Below are 18,688 nucleotides of genomic sequence, written 5' to 3' on the forward strand. Positions count from 1 at the left end.
TTTCGGAAACTGGATCTGTTTCCGTCCTCAGGTGAAGGAAAACACCTATTCAGTTGGGTCCCTTAGAAAGAGCTAGCCTCAATCACTGGACAAACCGATGTCACAAAACATGAAGATTATAAAGTGTAAGTGTTGCTTGTAAGTGTTTGCTACAATTTGTTATGAATATTTTTCTTATTAGCTCTCATGGACTTAGCCTGGTCTCAGGTTTTTATAATCTTCATGTTTTGTGACATCGGTTTGTCCAGTGATTGAGGCTAGCTCTTTCTAAGGGACCCAACTGAATAGGTGTTTTCCTTCACCTGAGGACGGAAACAGATCCAGTTTCCGAAACGTCGTGTTTTTATTTGTTATCTTAAAAACCAGGACGATGGATAAAGTCCAAAAACCCAACATATCAGTGTGTTATACACCATCGTCAGAATCCTATAGTAACTATTTAAAATTAATATGTGCAAGTCAATGATGGATGGAGATAGCATTCTTTATGCTGTCTTATAAATGCAATGCCCATACGATAGGCTTATAATCAGTCTACTGCATAGTGACGCTATACAAATGAGTATCATCTTGCATAAATAGACTTGTAAATTCAATTATGCCATCTGTTCAGTATACGAAACTGAATCTGTGAAGGTTTAAGCTCTGAAACAGCTATTCTACACATTCTATGTAGAGGACATGTTTTAAACCCCAATTCTATGGTTCAGAAATGTAAAAATCACCAGTATTTCTGAAATCAACATTTAAGTTCTGGAGACTAATACAAACAGCAACGAAAGTGAACTAAAGATTCTGTAGTCATCCAGACTGGCTGACGCACAACACTGGAGTAAGTAGAACTTTTGGAACAAATGAATTATCAAGCCTCATGACCAAAACCTTCCCAAAATTTTAATGATCAAATATGCTCATCTTTATGACTTTTCAGTACTGAAGAGATAGATAAGGAGAAAGAAGTAACTGGATGTTCTAACCATTTCCTTGCCAATGAACAGATTCAGGTGGTGAAGACAGTCTTCCAGGCCTGCCACAATTCAATTTGACCAACACTTAAAGGCTGATTTTCTGTTGCATGTAGTGCATGTATGTATTACAAGATGTTCAATGTACAATGACAATGGTACAATGTGCCAAACATTTCATTTTCAACACTCCCTGCTTCAAACTTTAATAAGACATCTCTGTTGTATTATTCAATTTTAAATAAACAGCCTACTAAACCTTCAATAGTTAGTTGCACTTGACTGGAATTATTAACATGAAGAGACAACATTTATTTTAAGGAAGTAGTTGCTAAATTACATGATACACACCTTGATCTTGATCCACATACATAAAAATATGGCTGCTGCATTCAGGACAAGCCACATGACTCCCAGTCCAAATAATGTGAGTCCTGTTACGCCAGAGAACAGAAGTCCAAGCAGTACAATGAATGCAGTGAAGATCCAAGCCACAAGGATGCGCTTGTAGCAAACATTGTAGACATTGAAACGCACGTCATTGGTTAAAATTTCCATAACATGTACATAGTCTTCAACAGTAAGCTGCCAAAGGAAACAAACATTCACATCAATTTCTTCCACCAATTCAGTACACTAAACACCTCATACTTGAACTATACAGCGTCACCACATATACAAATTTTTCCTCACTGATCTCTAAACAGAAGCAAGTGACACAATTTCACATTCTTATAAGAATAACGATGTGGTCCAATGAAAACAAAGAAACTGTGAGTACTGCACATACAAATGGGAAGCCAGTAATGGACTAACAGTAACTGGCACACTTACAAATTGTAACTGCAAAGAATTATAGCACTACTGCTAATGCACACAGTTTACAATTCACTATGCATCCTCTAAGTCTTTTAAGTCTGTTGTGTCTTCACCAGTTGTTGCTACTAACACATCCCAAAAATGTTCTCTGCTTTGTTGCTACTGGCTGGCAGCTGTCTTGCACCTAACCAAGGGGTTGACCATTTGGTCAATTAATTTTAAGCTGGCAAAGTCATTTTTGTTCAGTCTCCTTGAGATCCTTAACCAAGATTTTTATTATCTCTCAGACATGTATGTATTTCAAAATGGGGCCTGCTGTTAGCTGAAATAGGGGTCAGTTTTTCTACACAGATGCTATGTTTGTAGCAGCATAATTTCAGCACAAGCATATCCATGCTGTAACAGCATTCAGGTCACTATGGCCTCTGTGCATCCTTTGTCACTGAACTATACTAAGTAATATTTATACAAGATATAAAGAGATTTTCTGTCAATGCAGGCTTGTGCAGCAGGTTATGCCTCAACTTATGTAACTACCCTAAAATTGCAGTCAGTCAGCTGAATGGTCACAGGCCTGACAGCTGCCAAGTTTAAGCCTCTTATACTGTCCATGCCTGGCTTTTCCTTGTCCAGTACCATGTACATTCAGATTTACATGGTTTACGATTACTCCTGCCTGTGTGCTGCACAATGTTGTTATAGTCATACACGTATGGAAGTTTGAATGCAACATGCAATTCATAGACTGGTCTGTACCTGTCAGGTTTTCCAACAGTGCAGAGTACTCTGTTCTGCAGGAACATAGACTGAGGGTGTATATTCATTCATTCATTTTTTATTTGTTCACAAGATCTACATTTGGCGATATTGCCTCAGATATAGAACACGTCCATATAGTTTAAGTGTCCATAAGGACAGTGTCATAACAGAATACAGAAAGTACAAATATACAAATGTTAGTTTAAAAACATCCAGAGAACCACGTTATAACAGAAAACCTCATATACATAATAACAATTCACCATCACAGCAGTAATTGTAAACACGCAAAACACATGATAATGCCACCTACTTAACTTAAATTTCATCAATACAATTTAAAGTATCTAAAATATCTTTGAGGACAAGGTCCCATAATATACAAACAACTTATAGTACTAATAGATACAAAATAAAACATTTATTTTATTCACAATTCATTAAAATTGGTTCCAGATTCAGTCATATTGCAATTACGATTTAAATCTTGTATCTTGAAAATATAATATAATATTACATTTAATACTTATAGTTAAGGTATTCGTCCATGGTATAAAATGAGTGAAGAAATAAAAAATTTTTTAATACGAATTTAAATTGTTCAGCATTTTGAGATATCTCCTTTACTGTGGCTGGTAAGACATTAAACACCTTTATTCCCGCATAATAGGCCACCTTCTGAAAAACTGTCAGTTGAGATAGCGGTTGATGTAAATCATGTTTTGCCCTAGTATTAACATTGTGAATGACAGAGTTTGTTTCAAAATAATGTCTATTACTGATCACAAATGAAGAGAGTGAATAAATATATTGTGATTTTAGTGTTAGTATTTTTAGTTCTCTAAAATGTTTCCTACATGACTCTCTACTTGTAATCCCCTTAATTATTCTTATAGCTTTCTTTTGTAATCTAAAAATTAAGTCACTATGACAAGTATTTCCCCAAAATATTATCCCATAGGTCATGATCGAATGAAAATAAGCATAGTATACCATTCTTACTTCTTCCTGGGACAGGAGAGGCTTTATTATTCTTATTACATAGCAGGCTGAGCTTAGCTTAGATACAATTAAGTCTATATGAACCTTCCATGAGAGAGTATTATCCAGTATTAATCTGTGGAATTTAGTATTATACATATTAGTTATTTTCTTATTTCCGTTCATTATATTTAATTCATGTAGTGTATTGGCCTTCGTTACAAACTGCATGAATTGGGTCTTTTCTTCACTTAAAGATAAAAGATTAGAAGTAAACCACTCATTTATACTTTGAAATATTTTGTTTACAGTATCTTCAAATTCTGTCTGATTAATACTATTAATGATTATACTAGTATCATCGGCAAATAAGACCATCCTTGCTCCATTATTTATTGATTTAGGAGAACATTTGGACAGAAGAGAGATGAAGTGACAGGAGGTTGGAGAAAACTGAATAATAAGGAGCTTCATAACTTATACTATTCTCCAAGTATAAGTAGAATGATCAAGTCAATGAGGATGAGATGGACAGGGCATGTAGCATGAATGGGGGAGAAGAGAAATGCATATGGGATATTGGTGGGAGAGCCAGATGGGAAGAGACAACTGGGAAGACCAAGGCATAGATAGGTGGACAATATTAAACTGGATCTTAGAGAGATGGGTATGGATTGGATTGATCTGGTTCAGGATAGGGACCCGTGCAGAGATCTTGTGAACATGGTAATGAACCTTCAGGTTCCATAAAATGCTAGGAAGTTCTTGAGCAACTGCACAATTGGCAGCTTCTCACGAAGGGCTCAGCTCCATCAATGAGTGAGTGAGTGAGTGAGTGAGTAGACCTAAAATACTAAGTACAAAATAATCCTAAAAGAGGAGCAAAATAAGAACTGCTGTGGTATACACACACATGTGGCAAAAATCAATATGAATATGAGATTATCTGGTAGCCATTCAGCATGTGAAGGGAATCACTCAGGAAAAAGAAAGAGATGACTAGATTAATGGTACAGATGATGCAAAAAGACGGCAGAAGGGAAGACTTGACAGCCCACTTTGCAACCCCCCCCCTCCCTCAATTAACCCTTCCGCACCGACATCCGTGTACTGCACCGACCCTTTAAATAATTGTATGCCACCGACATCTGTGCAGTTCACCGACCTGCGCAGTGTTAGCTTTGAAGGACGTTGCTGACAAAACGAGGAAAGATATTCCAATTTTCTTTTCAGGAGTACATAGATTAGGGTTTCATCTTTCTATNTAACCCTTCATAAATCAACCAACCTATCAGCCAACCTTTCTGAAAATAGAGCCCAAAGGTTCAACACCACTAACACCAAATTCCAGTATTGGACATATACCAAAGCTAATTCAATCCAGTACGTAAGAGGAAAACTATAAGTTCTTTATGCAAATTTTTTAACAAGACATAATTACTTTAGAAATGTATGCTTCAGAAAAGCTACAGTCCTCTTACTCAATACAAATTCAAACACAGTACCACTACTTGGGGCACCAAAACTATTACAAGTTTATCTCAGCAACATATGAAATAAAATAAAAAGTTAATTTTGTTATATACCGTAAGTCCCTGTGCCATAAGCTCCTCTGGTACAAGTTCAGGACGGAACTGTGCAGGGGTGATCCAAGGCCATCTCGTATTAACAGGAAGCAGTGTCACAACAATATCGCCATTTGCTAAAGGAATAAAAAATTAAGCATGAAGCATACGATGGCAAATACAAATGGTATAAATCAAGCATAAAGAATTCTGACAACATACTACACTTAGGATTACTGGATTCCTGGACTTGTCCATCATCTGGCATTCTGAGTAGAACATAATGTTTCCAGTTACAAAGATAAGATCATCCTAATGATACCATTGATGATGGGTCTCCCCATTTTTTCCTGAGAATGAAGACCGCTCCAATTTCCAAAACACTGTGTTCCACTCAGAATACTGGCATCCAGAAACCCAGTAATCATAAATGGCATGTTCATTTCCTCCTCTAGGATTTCTAAAGGCAATATGAACAATATAAACAATATAAGTACCCATATGCCCTTGGATGAGAAAAGATAAATGCACTCAGTTACTAACAGCTAACCCACCATACTGCTTGCACTTTCTCCAGTATGCTGGCAGTCCTACTTTTTTAACTGCATTCAGATCTCCTGATATGAGATCCTCTATTGTAGTGCTGCACAGATTATTGCTTGCACAGACCAGTATGGAAGTGTAGCTTACAGCAGTTGAAACTGGCAGTAAGTCATTCACAATTCATGAGCAAGACTTCATTACAACTTCTGAGGAATGTGGATCATTTATAACCTGTAACTGTCTGATTACAGCACTGAAGAAAACATAAAAAGAAATGGCATAAAACATAAATACACGAGAATTATTTTTACCAAGGGAAAACTGGATTATGGCTTAAGGAATTTCAGTGAATATCCTTATTCAGGGTAATTTTCTTAAACAAGAATCCAGTGTTATGAATGTCAACAATATGTTGTATTAGGGACCTAGAGATAAACTCTTATGCACAGTATGCTGATTGTTTTGAATGAGAAATGCAGTATTATGGTTTCTTTAAATATTGTGTGCATATTATCTGAAACACCAGAAATTGAAAAATGCTATATTCTGAGAAATATAAGGTCAAAGGTAATCTTTGAAGATCTTAAAAACATAATTGTGCTGAATATATTAGTGTAACTGATCACTGAAAAAGCATTTTATTGGTTTTGAGATTTTGCAGGAATAGTTTTCTCCAAAGGGACTAGAATCCCACAAAGAAATCATTCCATTCTGATGGGGTCAAGTTTGAAATGTCTCTTTTCTGTGTTGTTTTTGACATGGAATGACTCTTGTTACCTTACTTACACACTACATATTGTTGCAGTGTGTAACTCAAGACATGGAAAAAGTAAAATATACTCAAATACCACAGGAATAACAACATACAGCTTGCGATTTCTAAGTGCTCTGACACTTAACACATACACTGACAGTAGCCGCTCAACAATTTGAGGCCAAACTGAAGAGGAACTGTAATGTGAACATGCTCTTTGGTTTTTAGCTTCACACATCAACCTGACAGAAAGGTGTTTATCTCTTCTACCTGAGAAGCCCACCAATTTGTGGAAAACTCTAAGATGATCACACTGCATAAGGCATCACAGAACAGACCTGAGTCCATAAAAATGTGAGAGAATTCTGTTCATAAATTTATATTTTCATAAATGAAAATATGATTTTGCAAACTCATGGACTCTAAACAATGGTTCTTTCAGAAACATTGAAAACACTGAGTAAATCTAAAGGGAACTGAATGACTGAAGAGCCATCTCCATGCCCCTAGTTGTTTTGTGAAATCACTAATAACAGAATTTTAGAAATGTACATATACAGTGAAATTCTTTTAGACTCACGCAAATGAGTGATGGCTCAGGTGGAAGAGTCAGATGCATTTCCTGTCAATACAGACTACTAGCAGAATGGGCATACATATACCCTAACATATTACAAATAACATTTACCCAGGTCACAGCAGATGTTTGAAATGCTGTCTACTGACATAAATGCATTACTGGTACCTATGCAGAAAGCTTAGATTCATGCATTTAAGTTCTTGATAGGAAAATGTCAACTTGAAATTTGAAATGCTGAACTTTAGTGCATGATGCCTGAAAAATTTCCAAAGAGAGCACTTAAGCACAACACTGACATCATCCATTTTCTCTTCAATACACACTTGTGTTTAATTCCTCCAGTAACGAACCTGGAGTAGTTTCCTTAGTATAACTGCAGACCCAATTTTCACATAGGTACAAGATATCAACACACACTGTTCTAATATGTATTTCATACGTCATTCTGATACAAGAATTACATGACTAATGTATGACCTTACTGCACAGATCATAACAGTAGCAACATGGTTCACGATAGGATGGCAAGAACATAATCCATACACTTACTTCATGACAGCTGTTCAACAGTTTATGGAGCAAAACAGAAGAGATATAGGATACAATTAGTCTACCTTGAACATTCTCTTGACCACAAAAGCAAACATATATATAGCATCTGCTATAATCGGCATATGTTACATACATACATACATACATACATACATAGCATTCCATAGATCCATGAGTTAGTCAGATGACCTACCGGATGTGGAATTTGTCAAAAATCATACAATACATATATACATGCACAATTCAATTTCACATAAATAGTAAGGATTTCACAAAAGTAGTAAAATATCCATCATAAATCCATACATTAACATATACTAGATTTTTTTTTTCCTGTGTTCCAAACAAGAGAAAACATTACATACACTTTATGTTGTTTGGAAGCATAAATTCCTCAACAGAGTAAAAGGAGTGTGTAATTAAGTATCTCTTTAGTGCTACTTTAAATTGTCCCTGTTTATCTATAAGAGTTGTGATATTTGGTGGTAGATTGTTGAAGATTTTAATGCCAGTATAATATGCACTCTTCTGGAAACAAGAGAGGCTGGCAACTGGTCTGTGAAGCTGATTTTTATTCCTTGTGTTGACACTGTGTATTGTAGAATTGGTTGGAAAAAATTCTTGGTTTTTTACAATGAAGACCATTAAGGAGAATATGTATTCACATGGGAGAGTTAAGATCTCTAGCCTCTTGAAGATATTTTTACATGATTCTCTTGGTTTAACACCAGCCATTATTCTAACAATTTTCTTTTGTAAGATGAATATCTTAACACTTCCAAGACATAAATCAGAAGTGCACTTTACTGCAATTTACATATGTAATATTTTTTTTCAGCTTACCAAAGCCTTGTCTGACCACAGAGTTCCCAAGAGTTGAAATTCTGGTACTTGGAGCAGGTCTACCATTATTTGTATCCCTTAGATCTACATTCCACATGCCTATTCTTGCATCCTGGGGTTTGTTGGGTGCAGTAGTTGAAGGAGTTGATTCTGATCGCTGTTGGTCCTCCCCCACAGACCAATTTAAGCTGCTGTGCTCCAGATTGTGCTGTGCTGACTCCGTATTTTTGACTGCACCACTGTACTGCTGTGGGATGCTGGAAGGTACTGCTGTTTCTTTATTACTTGAAGCTTCTGGCTTATCTGGAGATACAGAACGACTGGCATTTCGGTTAACATTCATATGGACCAATTCTGGTTTGATAACAGCACCACTGTACTCATCTGCATTCTGTATTGCTGCAGCTATTGGCTGTGTTTGATTTAGTGGTGTTTCCTTATTTTGGGTAGTGCGTTTAACACCATCATCCTCTTCAAAACGAACCCAACTACTTGACTGACTGCCATCACTTCTCACAGAGTCTTCAGCGGCATTATTGGAGGTCATGCTTGTACCCTATGCAAAAGCAACAGAATTACAGTCTTTCTTAAATGGTACATGCAGCTCCTCCTGACGTATGTACAACTAATCACTAACCCGACATGTGACCAATCAAACGCGCAAACATATACTTATTTCATACGATATAGTTCTTAAATTAATCACTTAACATCTCCAATTTCTTTATCGGGCTTTCTTGCGCCTCTTGCATCCAACACATATATTTTCACTACCTATTTCTCAATTGTTCTTGTTTCTTGTTCGCGACGGAAGTACATTCTTCCACTCGATGCTGGTTTCATGTGTTTGAGTCAAAACTGAAGTAGTGTTATTACAATGTATGTGTTCAATTGTGTTTTGTACCACTGGTCACAGCTACTTAAACAACGTCGGTTCACAGACCACCCGAGACTGCAGAAAACATCGCGATCGATCGCGATGGTTGACTCGCTATGATGAAGACTAACTATCGCTAACTATGCTAACTATGCATGTTCATTTTATGGGCATATCATGTGTGTAGTTGTAATAGTCAAACATCAATGTTTACGTAACAGCAGGTAACAGTCAATTACAGCTGTGTGGTGAATGTTTACGAACTGCCGGTAACAGCTATGTGTTAAATCTAAAATTGTACGTATTCGTGTGTTGGTAATTAGTGACCGTTCGTTACGCTGCTAGCAGATTGAGATTTTGAGATCTAAACATGTCATTTTATATAAGGAATTTGGGAAAATATGTGTCAAAAACTATAAATGGTTTTGGTAAGGATGTGGGGAAATTCAGTTATTTCAAATTAAGTGTAGTTAAACGTAATTGCATATCAGTCATAAATCGCATCAGTTGTAATTCGAATCGTATGTGCTACCAAAACAATATAACCTCCAGAGGTGCCACACGCTACAACAAAGATTGGAGTTCATTGAACAGTAGACTGTTGTTTGTGTCAGCAGGGATTTTTAATTTATTTGGCCTGAAAAAGGTTGATCCAACAGAAGAACCTGAACTAATTACTACTATGAAGAGGGGCATTCTACTTACACAGGTGTGAATATCCATATTGTGTAATGATGCTACATTTCACACCAGCGCTGGCTAATCTGTTGGGTATCTATAAGGATAGCAGTTTGGAAACAGATGCAGAAGTGCGAACTTCAGCTGGTTGATAATGATAGTAGATCGCTAAGGCCTTGATGATAGACTAAGAAAACAAAATAAGACAGATAGGTCACCATTTTCTAATTACATCTATGATGATTCCTTAATGTTGGTATATATTTTAATTTTGTAAAATTTTTGTTGCAGAAAGGAGAATTTAAAAAAGCAGAACAGATGTTTCATGTTGCTTTAAAATTGGCTCAGGAACAACAAAATTATGTTGCTGTTACCCATATCTACGATCTGCTTGCAAATCTGGCATATGAACAAGGAGAACATGAAAAAGCAGAAAAATTGTTTGTTAGTGTAATGCAGCGTTTGTTGTCTACAGGTACACCTAAAACAGACAACAAACTGATTCATATAAGTCTCAAACTTGCAAATATTTACAGAATTCAAAAGGATACCAGGTATATACTACACTACATTCTGTTCACTTAATGTATATGGATGGACAGAAAATAAGCTTGTTTTCTAGAATGACTAGCTTTGCAGAAATTACTGTATTTGTCATTGAAAGTATAACAGTAATTCAGATAACAGTATTTTGGTGGCACATACCTGCTTTCATTTGCATGAAGACCGTGTAACATCATGTAATATTCTGCCTCTTCTGTATGCTGTAAGAGAAGCACAGGAAACTTTTTCATCCACCTGACACCACAGTGACTTTGTCCACAGCATGAGAAACACTGTAGACCAGAGGAGAGTGAACTTCATTGTTAAAGAGTTTAATGAGTGGTTTCATATGTTTTGCTGGACTAGGATGTCATATGCCAATGTGGAAATAAGTATTTTTAGGGACTCAATATTTCTGTATTATATGATATGTAAACAGTACTCACCAAAGTTATGTGACAGGTGATGGTGTGTCCTGGTTTTCTATTATTTGGTGTAAATGTTGATGTTGCACAAATGCCAGCATTTCTTCTTTTAAGTTCCACACACACTCTTGAAGACTTTACCTAAATTTATGCAATTTATAACTAAGACTAGTTCCTTAATCGATTTAAATATAAAGCATGGGAACAAGAAAATAGCTAATATTTATAATACAAAATTCCTTGGTCTAACATTGGACATCACATTTTCTTGGAAGACTGGTATAGATACATTTTACCCCAAACTAAGTTCAGCTTGACTTAAGGATTCTGACGATGGTGTATGCTGTACAGAACTATTAGGCTTATTTTGGACTTTATCCATTGTCTGGTATATGTAAGACAAAAAACTACAACGTGGTCCAGTGATTGAGACTAGCTCTTTCTAATGGGCCCAACTGAGTAGATCTATCCTGCCCCATCCACCTGAAGATGGAGACAGATCCAGTCTCCAAAACATTGTGGTTTTTTGTCTTATATATACCAGACGATGGCTAAAATCCAAAATAAGCCTAATAGTTCTGTATAAGTTCAGCTTGCTTTGCTGTTAGAACAATTAAGTCATTCTTGTCCCAAAAATCATTGAATATGCTAATTGTTTTCTTTCTTCACTCTGTCATGACTTACAGACTAATATTTGGGGGAAATTCTTGTTATAGCAATATCATTTTAGACTATAAAAAGAAATATTACATTATGGTGGGGATTAGAGACATTCATGTAGAGAATATTTAGGAGAATTTAAAAAATTTACCACTACAGTCTCAGTATATATATTCACTTTCATTGTTTGTGATCAATAATAAACATAATTTTAAAGTAAATTCTGAGATGCATAATATTAATACTAGGACCAAATCTGATTTGCATCATCCACCATCTCATTTGTCAGTTTATAAGAAGGAAACATATTATACTGGTATTAAGGTGTTTAACAGTTTACCTATTCCAATAGAGGATTTGTACCATAATACAAAACAATTTAAATCGGCCTTGAAATTTTTTTGTACTTCCATTCATTTTATACATAGGATGAATATTTTAAATACAAAATGAATTAAACCTCTTATAATGCTATGGAGATAGTACGTCGTATAAATTAATTTATTATAATCTGGTATACGTTTATATATTTAAGCCATGATCTCAATAGGGTATTACTGTCAAGTTGATGAGTCCTATATGCTTGTTAAATTACTGAATTATGTATAATTATAATTTATGTTATGAATGTAGTTTTAAGGTGACTAGTTGTATGTTTAGAACTGATGCATGCATATGTGACATGTTCTATATGTGATGGTTTTAGTAGCCAGTAAAGATGTATGGAATTAAAGATACAGATACAGATAAACTTAGCCATTGAACATTAGTGACATTATGTTTTAACTACTGAATGTTTAATTAATAGACTTGTATAAAACTGTACAAATTGTATAAGGTTTGCCATTACTTTTACTACTAAAATTAACTTATTTATTATATTGTGTATGTTTATCAGTATTTTATTACAAATGTGTATGCTATTGAATGAAAACTGTAATTCTTAGTTGTGACTGTAACTAGGACGATCTCCACATCTGCATGAGAATGTATTCTCGACAGGATATATGAAAGGTGAATAAATGAAATGAATGAATTGGAGTGGTATGGTATATCAGTAGTAGTCTCTGTTCAGTATCCAAATCTTGTAGCATCGATATGAACTGTTTTTGGTTCAGACCTCTTGGTTGTATGAAGTTTAGAAGTTTCACAGGTGTTCTTGGCAGGTAGTTGATGTTTAAAACAATTTTGCAGATTACTGGTATCTCTTGGTGAATAATATAGTGGGGAATAATATTTGCCAATTAGGACACATTTCATGTGTAGCATCTTGCATCCTTTTCAGAAAGTGTAGGTTTCTTACCTGCCATTCTGTGATCAATTTGTGGTGACATGAACTTGTTCCAGGATATTCATGTTGTTCAAGAACTGTTGGCAGTCTTTCATGAAAATTCTCAATGGTTGTGCCATTCATAATTTCCATGTGAACTTATTCAGTAATGACATCTAAGTTACAGTTCACATTTCATATAAATATACAGTAACTGAACTGTATCACAAACTATTGTTTTGTTTTCCAGACAGATTGCTTCAGCTACATTCGATGTGCACTGTTTCACAAAGTCACTGTACAAAATGGTTTGTAGTGCTTAGCTATGCTACTGTACATGACAATAAGAAACTTTCTCAAGTTGTTTTGGGATATAAGAACACTACTGTCCCCCCCCCCCCNTTAGCACCAACTTTGGCTTTTCTTGGTCTTGCATCCCCCTATAAATGGGTGCAGTCTCGTTAATGTTTTGGAATAAAGTGGTATTTAAGATTGAAATCCTTGAATATGGTGGTTATGTTGATCCTACATCTGTGACAAAATATTGTTTTTCTCATTCTTTGATAAACTTCTTGTGCTCACTACTTTTTATTGCTTTCTTGCATTAATTTTATAAGAGCAACTATTCACATTTATTTTCTGTTCAGTAGATTCCACTTTAAAATCACTTTTTCACTGAACAGAATCATTCATCTGAGTACAAACAACATATGTCAACTTGTACAGCAGCTCATGGTATCGAAAAGATGTTGCTTGTGCACATGTGACTATCAAAAAACTGCTGCTTTTATGATCAATTTGCTTTCAGCCTTGTGTGTTAAAGTTAGTATGATTAACCATTTGAATTTACAATCTAGTTTAATGACTTTTTATTTCAAAATAAATGGATAAATAAATACTCTACTCAGAATTACTGGGGTTTTAGACATTGCCCATTGCCAGATATTCTAGAAGTACAGAAACTCCTTCCTAACTCAAAACGGCTCTTCCCATAGATCTAAAACATAAGCTGACTCCATATCGCAGCAAACCTCTGCGTCTATATGGTCTTCCCAAGATTCATAAACCTGGCATTCCTCTAAGGCCTGTAGCAAGTTCTGTTGGTTCCCTTTGCCATGTCCTGGCTGGTTTTCTCCACAAGATACTCAGTCCTCTTGCTGGAAAATCAGAACCCTTTGTAAAGAATTTGAGCTGCATTATACAGTTCTTGAAGTCTGTAAACCTTCAATCTCTAGATACCCTCATTAGTTTGGTGTTGGTTTTGTCATTAATGCATCAGTTGACAGAGCCCTACAAGTCATCAGAAATAAGCTCCATAATGATGACACATTGATGGAACGGTCTGTCTTGCAGGTTTAAGCCATCATGGAACTGCTGGAAATTTGAGAACCACATATTTTCAGGTGGATGATTAGTTGTTCCAACAGAAAGATGGCATGGTTGTGGGAAGCTCTCTGTCATCCATCATTAGCGACACCTACATGGGGCATTTTGAGATACTGGTTCTTGACTCAGCAGAACAAAAACATCGCTGTGGTTCCGGTATGTTGATGACACATTCATTATCTGGCCTCATGGCCCAGAGCAGTTACAGAATTTCCTGAGCCACCTCAATAGTTAAGCCCTTCCATTAAGTTCACTATGGAAATACATTCAGTCAGTCAGTTCATTTTTTAGATGTTCTTATTATCAGGAAGTGGACAACCCACCCACACTGGCCGATATCTCAGCTTCAGATCCACCACATACGAAAAGCCAAGAATGACAAGATCTGTTTAATGAAATTATTATCCTGAAACATGATCTTCAGCTCAACAAATATCCCCAAGGTTTCATTAACTCAGGTATTAATTCCAAGGGTAGCAGTCGTCCATGTAAAGAGGAAGAGTCTTTGGGCTGTGTGTACACACTGTGACAGTTAAGTTCCCAAACTGACGCTATTACAGTAATACTGTAAACACCATCTATTGGGGATGAATGGGACTAGTTAGAGAGAACGTTTATTTATATGATGTGCAAGTTTCTGCTTGTTTGGTTGATGCATATGAGGATTACAATTGTTTTGGTGAAATTAGTTTTTTTTTGTCATGTTGGTTTAAAAATGGAACAAAAGACAGCATTTGTATAAAATTAAAGAAAACAACTACTGAAATGTTTGAGATGTTGAAAAGCGAGTACAGTGAAGAATGTTTATCAAGAACAAATGTCTTTGGATGGCATAAAAGGTTCAAAGAAGGGTGAGAGTCATTACAAGACAATGAATAGATATGCCATCCTTCAACTTCCAGAACAGAAGAATCGAGGGAATTTGTTCAAAAGTGTTTGGCCAAAGATTGAACTTTGAGTATTCAAATGAAATGATATGGATCAATAGAGAGACAGTATGTAAGATATTAGTCGGGAGATTTAGAAAAGAAAAAAGTTTTTGTTGATGCTGGATCAAAAACATCGGTGTGCTGCATCAGTCATTGAATTTGTTGAAATGACTGATGACAACAGAAATGTTTTAAAAACGACTATAACAGGCGATGAAAGTTGGTGTTTCATGTATGATCCAGAAACAAAATATCACAGTGCAACTTGGTTGAGTCCAAAGAAACCAAAAACTCAAACAGTGACAGTGCAAAAACTGCAGGTGAAAACAATGTTGACTGTATTTTTTTGATGCTAAAGCTATCATTCTTCAAGGATTTATGCCAGAAAAACAGATTGTGAACAGTAAATTTTATAAAGAGGTAATTAAGAGATTGATCGCTCGAGTTCATCACATTAGGTCCAAGTTTCAGGAAAATGGGTACTGGTTTTTTCTGCATGACAATGCACCAACACATTCTTCGGGCATTGTCTCCAAGCTTTTAGTGAAGTGAGGAATCCCCATGTTATCCTATCCACCCTACTCCCCTGATGTAGTGTTGGCTGACTTTTTTAATTTCCTAAATTAAAAACTGCAATGAAAGAATGACATTCAGGGCCGTTTCATCAATCCACCAGACTGTGATGAGAGAACTGAAGGCGATATGGGAAAAAGCATTTTCTCAGGCATTTGATTTTGGACAGGGACTATATTGAGCGATAGTATTAATATATCTTTTTTGTGTGGTTTTTATGGCCACAGTTCGGGAACTTAACTGTCACGCTGTGTATATAACATTAGGATGATCTTCAAAATTAAACCCTTCTACTTCACTCATGAAAGCCAGGCTGGAAAGAGATCTCCAACAGATGGCAGAGGGCATCTGTAGCATTCCCTGTGAATGTGGCAGAAGCTACATTGGTGAAACAGGCAGACCTCTAGCTGTGTAGTTCCAAGAATGTTCAAAAATTTGAAAGAGGATATAGAAAAATCAAAATTAGGCCAACATACATATGAAGAAGGTTATATGATAGGCTGAGATAAAGCTAGGATTTTGGAAATTGAAAGTAAGAACAGGTATAGGAAATATATGGAATAGGCCCATGGCATGGTTAACCCATCCAATCAGCCAACCCAGTCTGGACATTTCTCCCATCTCGATCCCCCTTATCAGCAATGAGGTTACCAACTCACAGAGATGATCAGTGTCATGTGATGGATTCTTCACAGGTTTCTATAAGGTTTTATAGTCCTGTGTTTAGTTTTCACTCCATAGATGGTGCTAGTGGTAGGCACAATTTTCATTACATATTTTCCTGCTACCTCCCTTTGACAAATCCCAGTCTCAGGTATTTATATACTACCAGTCAATAAGTTCGTGGAATGGCCGCAAAGTGTTGCACGGGAATTTACTGCCAACATGTTTCAGCAATGTTTTCGACAGCTATATCAACGTTGGCAGACTTGCATAACTGCCAATGGCAACTATTTTGAGGGCCAACTTAGATCAGCATAAGTGTATGTGAATACCTTGTAATATGATGCGACAAAACCACATTCCAGGAACTTCATGGCTCTACAACATACATAGTTGTAGCTGTACATACATGGATTGTCAAGCGGCCTCCGTGGTCTAGGGGTAACGTTCCCACTTCGTGACTCAAGGTACACGGGTTCAAACCCGGCGGAGGTCGTGGAATTTTTAAGGGCGGAAAAATTCAGGGAACAAGTCCTCCGGGTGGGACTTCAAGCCGTGGGTCCCGTGTCATAGCTTTACGGCATGTAAAAGAACCTCATGTCCTAAGGGGACCACTGAGCCAAATTCAGGACACTGCCCGCCCAACAGTAGTCTCTAACGCCTCTGGTAGATGGGGCAAGCATTGAGATACTGCTGAGCCAGTAGAGGCCGAACTCGCTGGCTGAGTCGGGACTGATGGTATGCACCACTACCGGTAGGGAATAGAGACTGGTAAAATATCATAGGGGGACGCACAATGGACCAACAGTTGGTCTAAGTGCATGGGGAAACCCACCCTCTCCAATACAATACAATACATGGATTGTCACCTGCTTGGAGGCAGGGTCAAATACCTCCACTGTGACCTTGCAAGTCGTAGGAGATGATGAAAAGGGAAGTCTCAAATCTGAGACAGTAAAATATGGTCATGAATCTCAAGGGACTCATTCCCGAAAAAGACTGTGCTGGCAAGGGCCAGTAACATATACAAAATGCAGACCCATCCTCTCATCAGAGAGGGCGCCCCATGAAAATGAGACTGTAACTGTGAAACAGCAATCTGGGGCTCGACACAAAGACTTACTGACTGACTGACCGACCGTCAGTCGCAATGTGACTTTGGCTTTGACATGGATTGTTCAGTGAATGAGATTACCTCTTTCTAAGGGACGCAACAGAGTAGGTGTCTTCCCCCTCACCTGAGGACAGCAAACAGGTCCAGTTTCCAAAAGGCTGTGTTCTCTAGTTTCCAGAATACCAGATAATGGACAAACTCTTAAACCCAGTAATTCTGAGTATTATACATCATCCTCTAAACCCTTCAGAATCTAAATATTAGAGCCCTGGGGACTGGAGCTACATCTGGTGAGGGCTGTGATTTGCTACCAGAGCAATTCATTTATTAGGAATGACAGTGGACCACATTGATTGTAATGTAGAATTGACTTAAAATGCTCTTTTATTGTAAAAGCATGTAAAATGTATTCATACTATGTTTTATTTACAGGAAAGCAGAAGAAGGATTTAAGTTCTGTGCTTCAAATCTCCAGAATAATATTGAGGAAGGAAAATATGATGATGACACACTATTGTTGTGGGCAATGACACTGGATTGGTATGCAAGATTTCTAGTGGATGTGAATCGTCTGCCAGAAGCATTTGAAAACTTCAAGAGAGCATATGACTTGTGTGTGCAAATAAATGGTGTGAACAATGAAGAAATAGTTATATTGCTAAATGACCTTGGCACAATCTGTTTTGTTCAGAATGACTTAGACAATGCAATTTCTTATTTGACTCAAGCTGTCACAATTGGAAATAAGCTTCCAGACATGGAGGATTTTGGCTCAGTTTTAATTAATCTTGGGACTATGTATGCTAAGAAAGGAATGATGGAGGAAGCCAAACAACTTTATCAAGATGCATGGAAAAATGCTAAAGAGCACAACAATGCTCAAGTCTTGAAAGAAGCCAGTTCATGCTTAGATGAATTGAAATCCTCAAAGACTGCACAGCAGTAGTCCACATTAAAATTGGAATTTCCATCAGCCCAAGATCAATTTTCTTGTGTGCAACTTTATCAGTTGTATTGTAAGTCAATATTAGTTCTGTATATTGCTACTTGTAATGTTAAAGTGAATTTAAAATAAAATCATTGGCTACACAAGTGCATTTTTTTTTAATTTTGTACTTTTAAAATTCTGTAAAAATATAGATATCCAAGAATTTGTGAGATTTTATCTGTACACTCATTAAATTATAAGAATTTCACTTTGATAATTTT

At 36.6% G+C, this 18,688-nt stretch overlaps 2 protein-coding genes across 12 annotated transcripts in view; one reads left to right on the forward strand and one right to left on the reverse strand.

The window, feature by feature from the left end:
- LOC111866383 (transmembrane protein 268) overlaps window positions 1-9,239 on the reverse strand; it is a 62,327-nt gene extending 53,088 nt beyond the window's left edge. For 2 of the 7 annotated variants that reach the window (XM_023855277.2, XM_033752229.1), the window contains exons 1-3: window positions 8,362-9,176; window positions 5,111-5,226; window positions 1,317-1,550 (exon numbers count right to left, since the gene is read on the reverse strand). In XM_023855277.2, coding sequence (XP_023711045.1) covers window positions 1,317-1,550; window positions 5,111-5,226; window positions 8,362-8,908 — 897 coding nt within the window. In that variant the 5' untranslated portion in view covers window positions 8,909-9,176. Of the gene's footprint in view, window positions 1-1,316; window positions 1,551-5,110; window positions 5,227-8,361 lie in introns of all 7 variants that reach the window. The other 5 variants (XM_023855275.2, XM_023855274.2, XM_023855279.2 and 2 more) reach the window with 5 other exon arrangements.
- Window positions 9,240-9,365: 126 nt separating this feature from the next.
- On the forward strand, window positions 9,366-18,557 carry LOC111866384 (tetratricopeptide repeat protein 19 homolog, mitochondrial). 5 transcript variants are annotated; one of them, XR_002843132.2, is made up of 4 exons: window positions 9,366-9,947; window positions 10,208-10,470; window positions 14,168-14,356; window positions 17,912-17,999. XR_002843132.2 is itself a non-coding variant. In XM_023855284.2 (3 exons), exons 2-3 carry the CDS (start codon window positions 10,235-10,237, stop codon window positions 18,423-18,425), a joined length of 750 nt encoding a protein of 249 aa, XP_023711052.1. In that variant the 5' UTR covers window positions 9,370-9,462; window positions 10,208-10,234; the 3' UTR covers window positions 18,426-18,553. The 5 variants fall into 5 exon arrangements, 4 of the variants coding, with proteins under 4 accessions (XP_023711052.1, XP_023711049.1, XP_023711051.1 ...); XM_023855284.2 differs by lacking the exon at window positions 14,168-14,356 and having other exon boundaries at window positions 9,370-9,462; window positions 17,912-18,553; XM_023855281.2 differs by lacking the exon at window positions 14,168-14,356 and having other exon boundaries at window positions 9,385-9,947; window positions 17,912-18,557.
- The last annotated feature ends 131 nt before the right edge of the window (window positions 18,558-18,688 follow it).

This window comes from Cryptotermes secundus, unplaced genomic scaffold, assembly GCF_002891405.2.
Source record: "Cryptotermes secundus unplaced genomic scaffold, Csec_1.0 scaffold41, whole genome shotgun sequence".
Taxonomy (NCBI): domain Eukaryota; kingdom Metazoa; phylum Arthropoda; class Insecta; order Blattodea; family Kalotermitidae; genus Cryptotermes; species Cryptotermes secundus.

What these genes read in the sequence shown, in the direction of transcription:
- LOC111866384 (XM_023855281.2), top strand. Translation starts at nt 9,609, where the DNA reads ATGTCATTTTATATAAGGAATTTGGGAAAATATGTGTCAAAAACTATA. An exon ending in GGGGCATTCTACTTACACAG is followed by an intron (nt 9,948 to 10,207) that starts GTGTGAATATCC and finishes TTTTTGTTGCAG; the next exon opens with AAAGGAGAATTTAAAAAAGC. An exon ending in AGAATTCAAAAGGATACCAG is followed by an intron (nt 10,471 to 17,911) that starts GTATATACTACA and finishes TTTTATTTACAG; the next exon opens with GAAAGCAGAAGAAGGATTTA.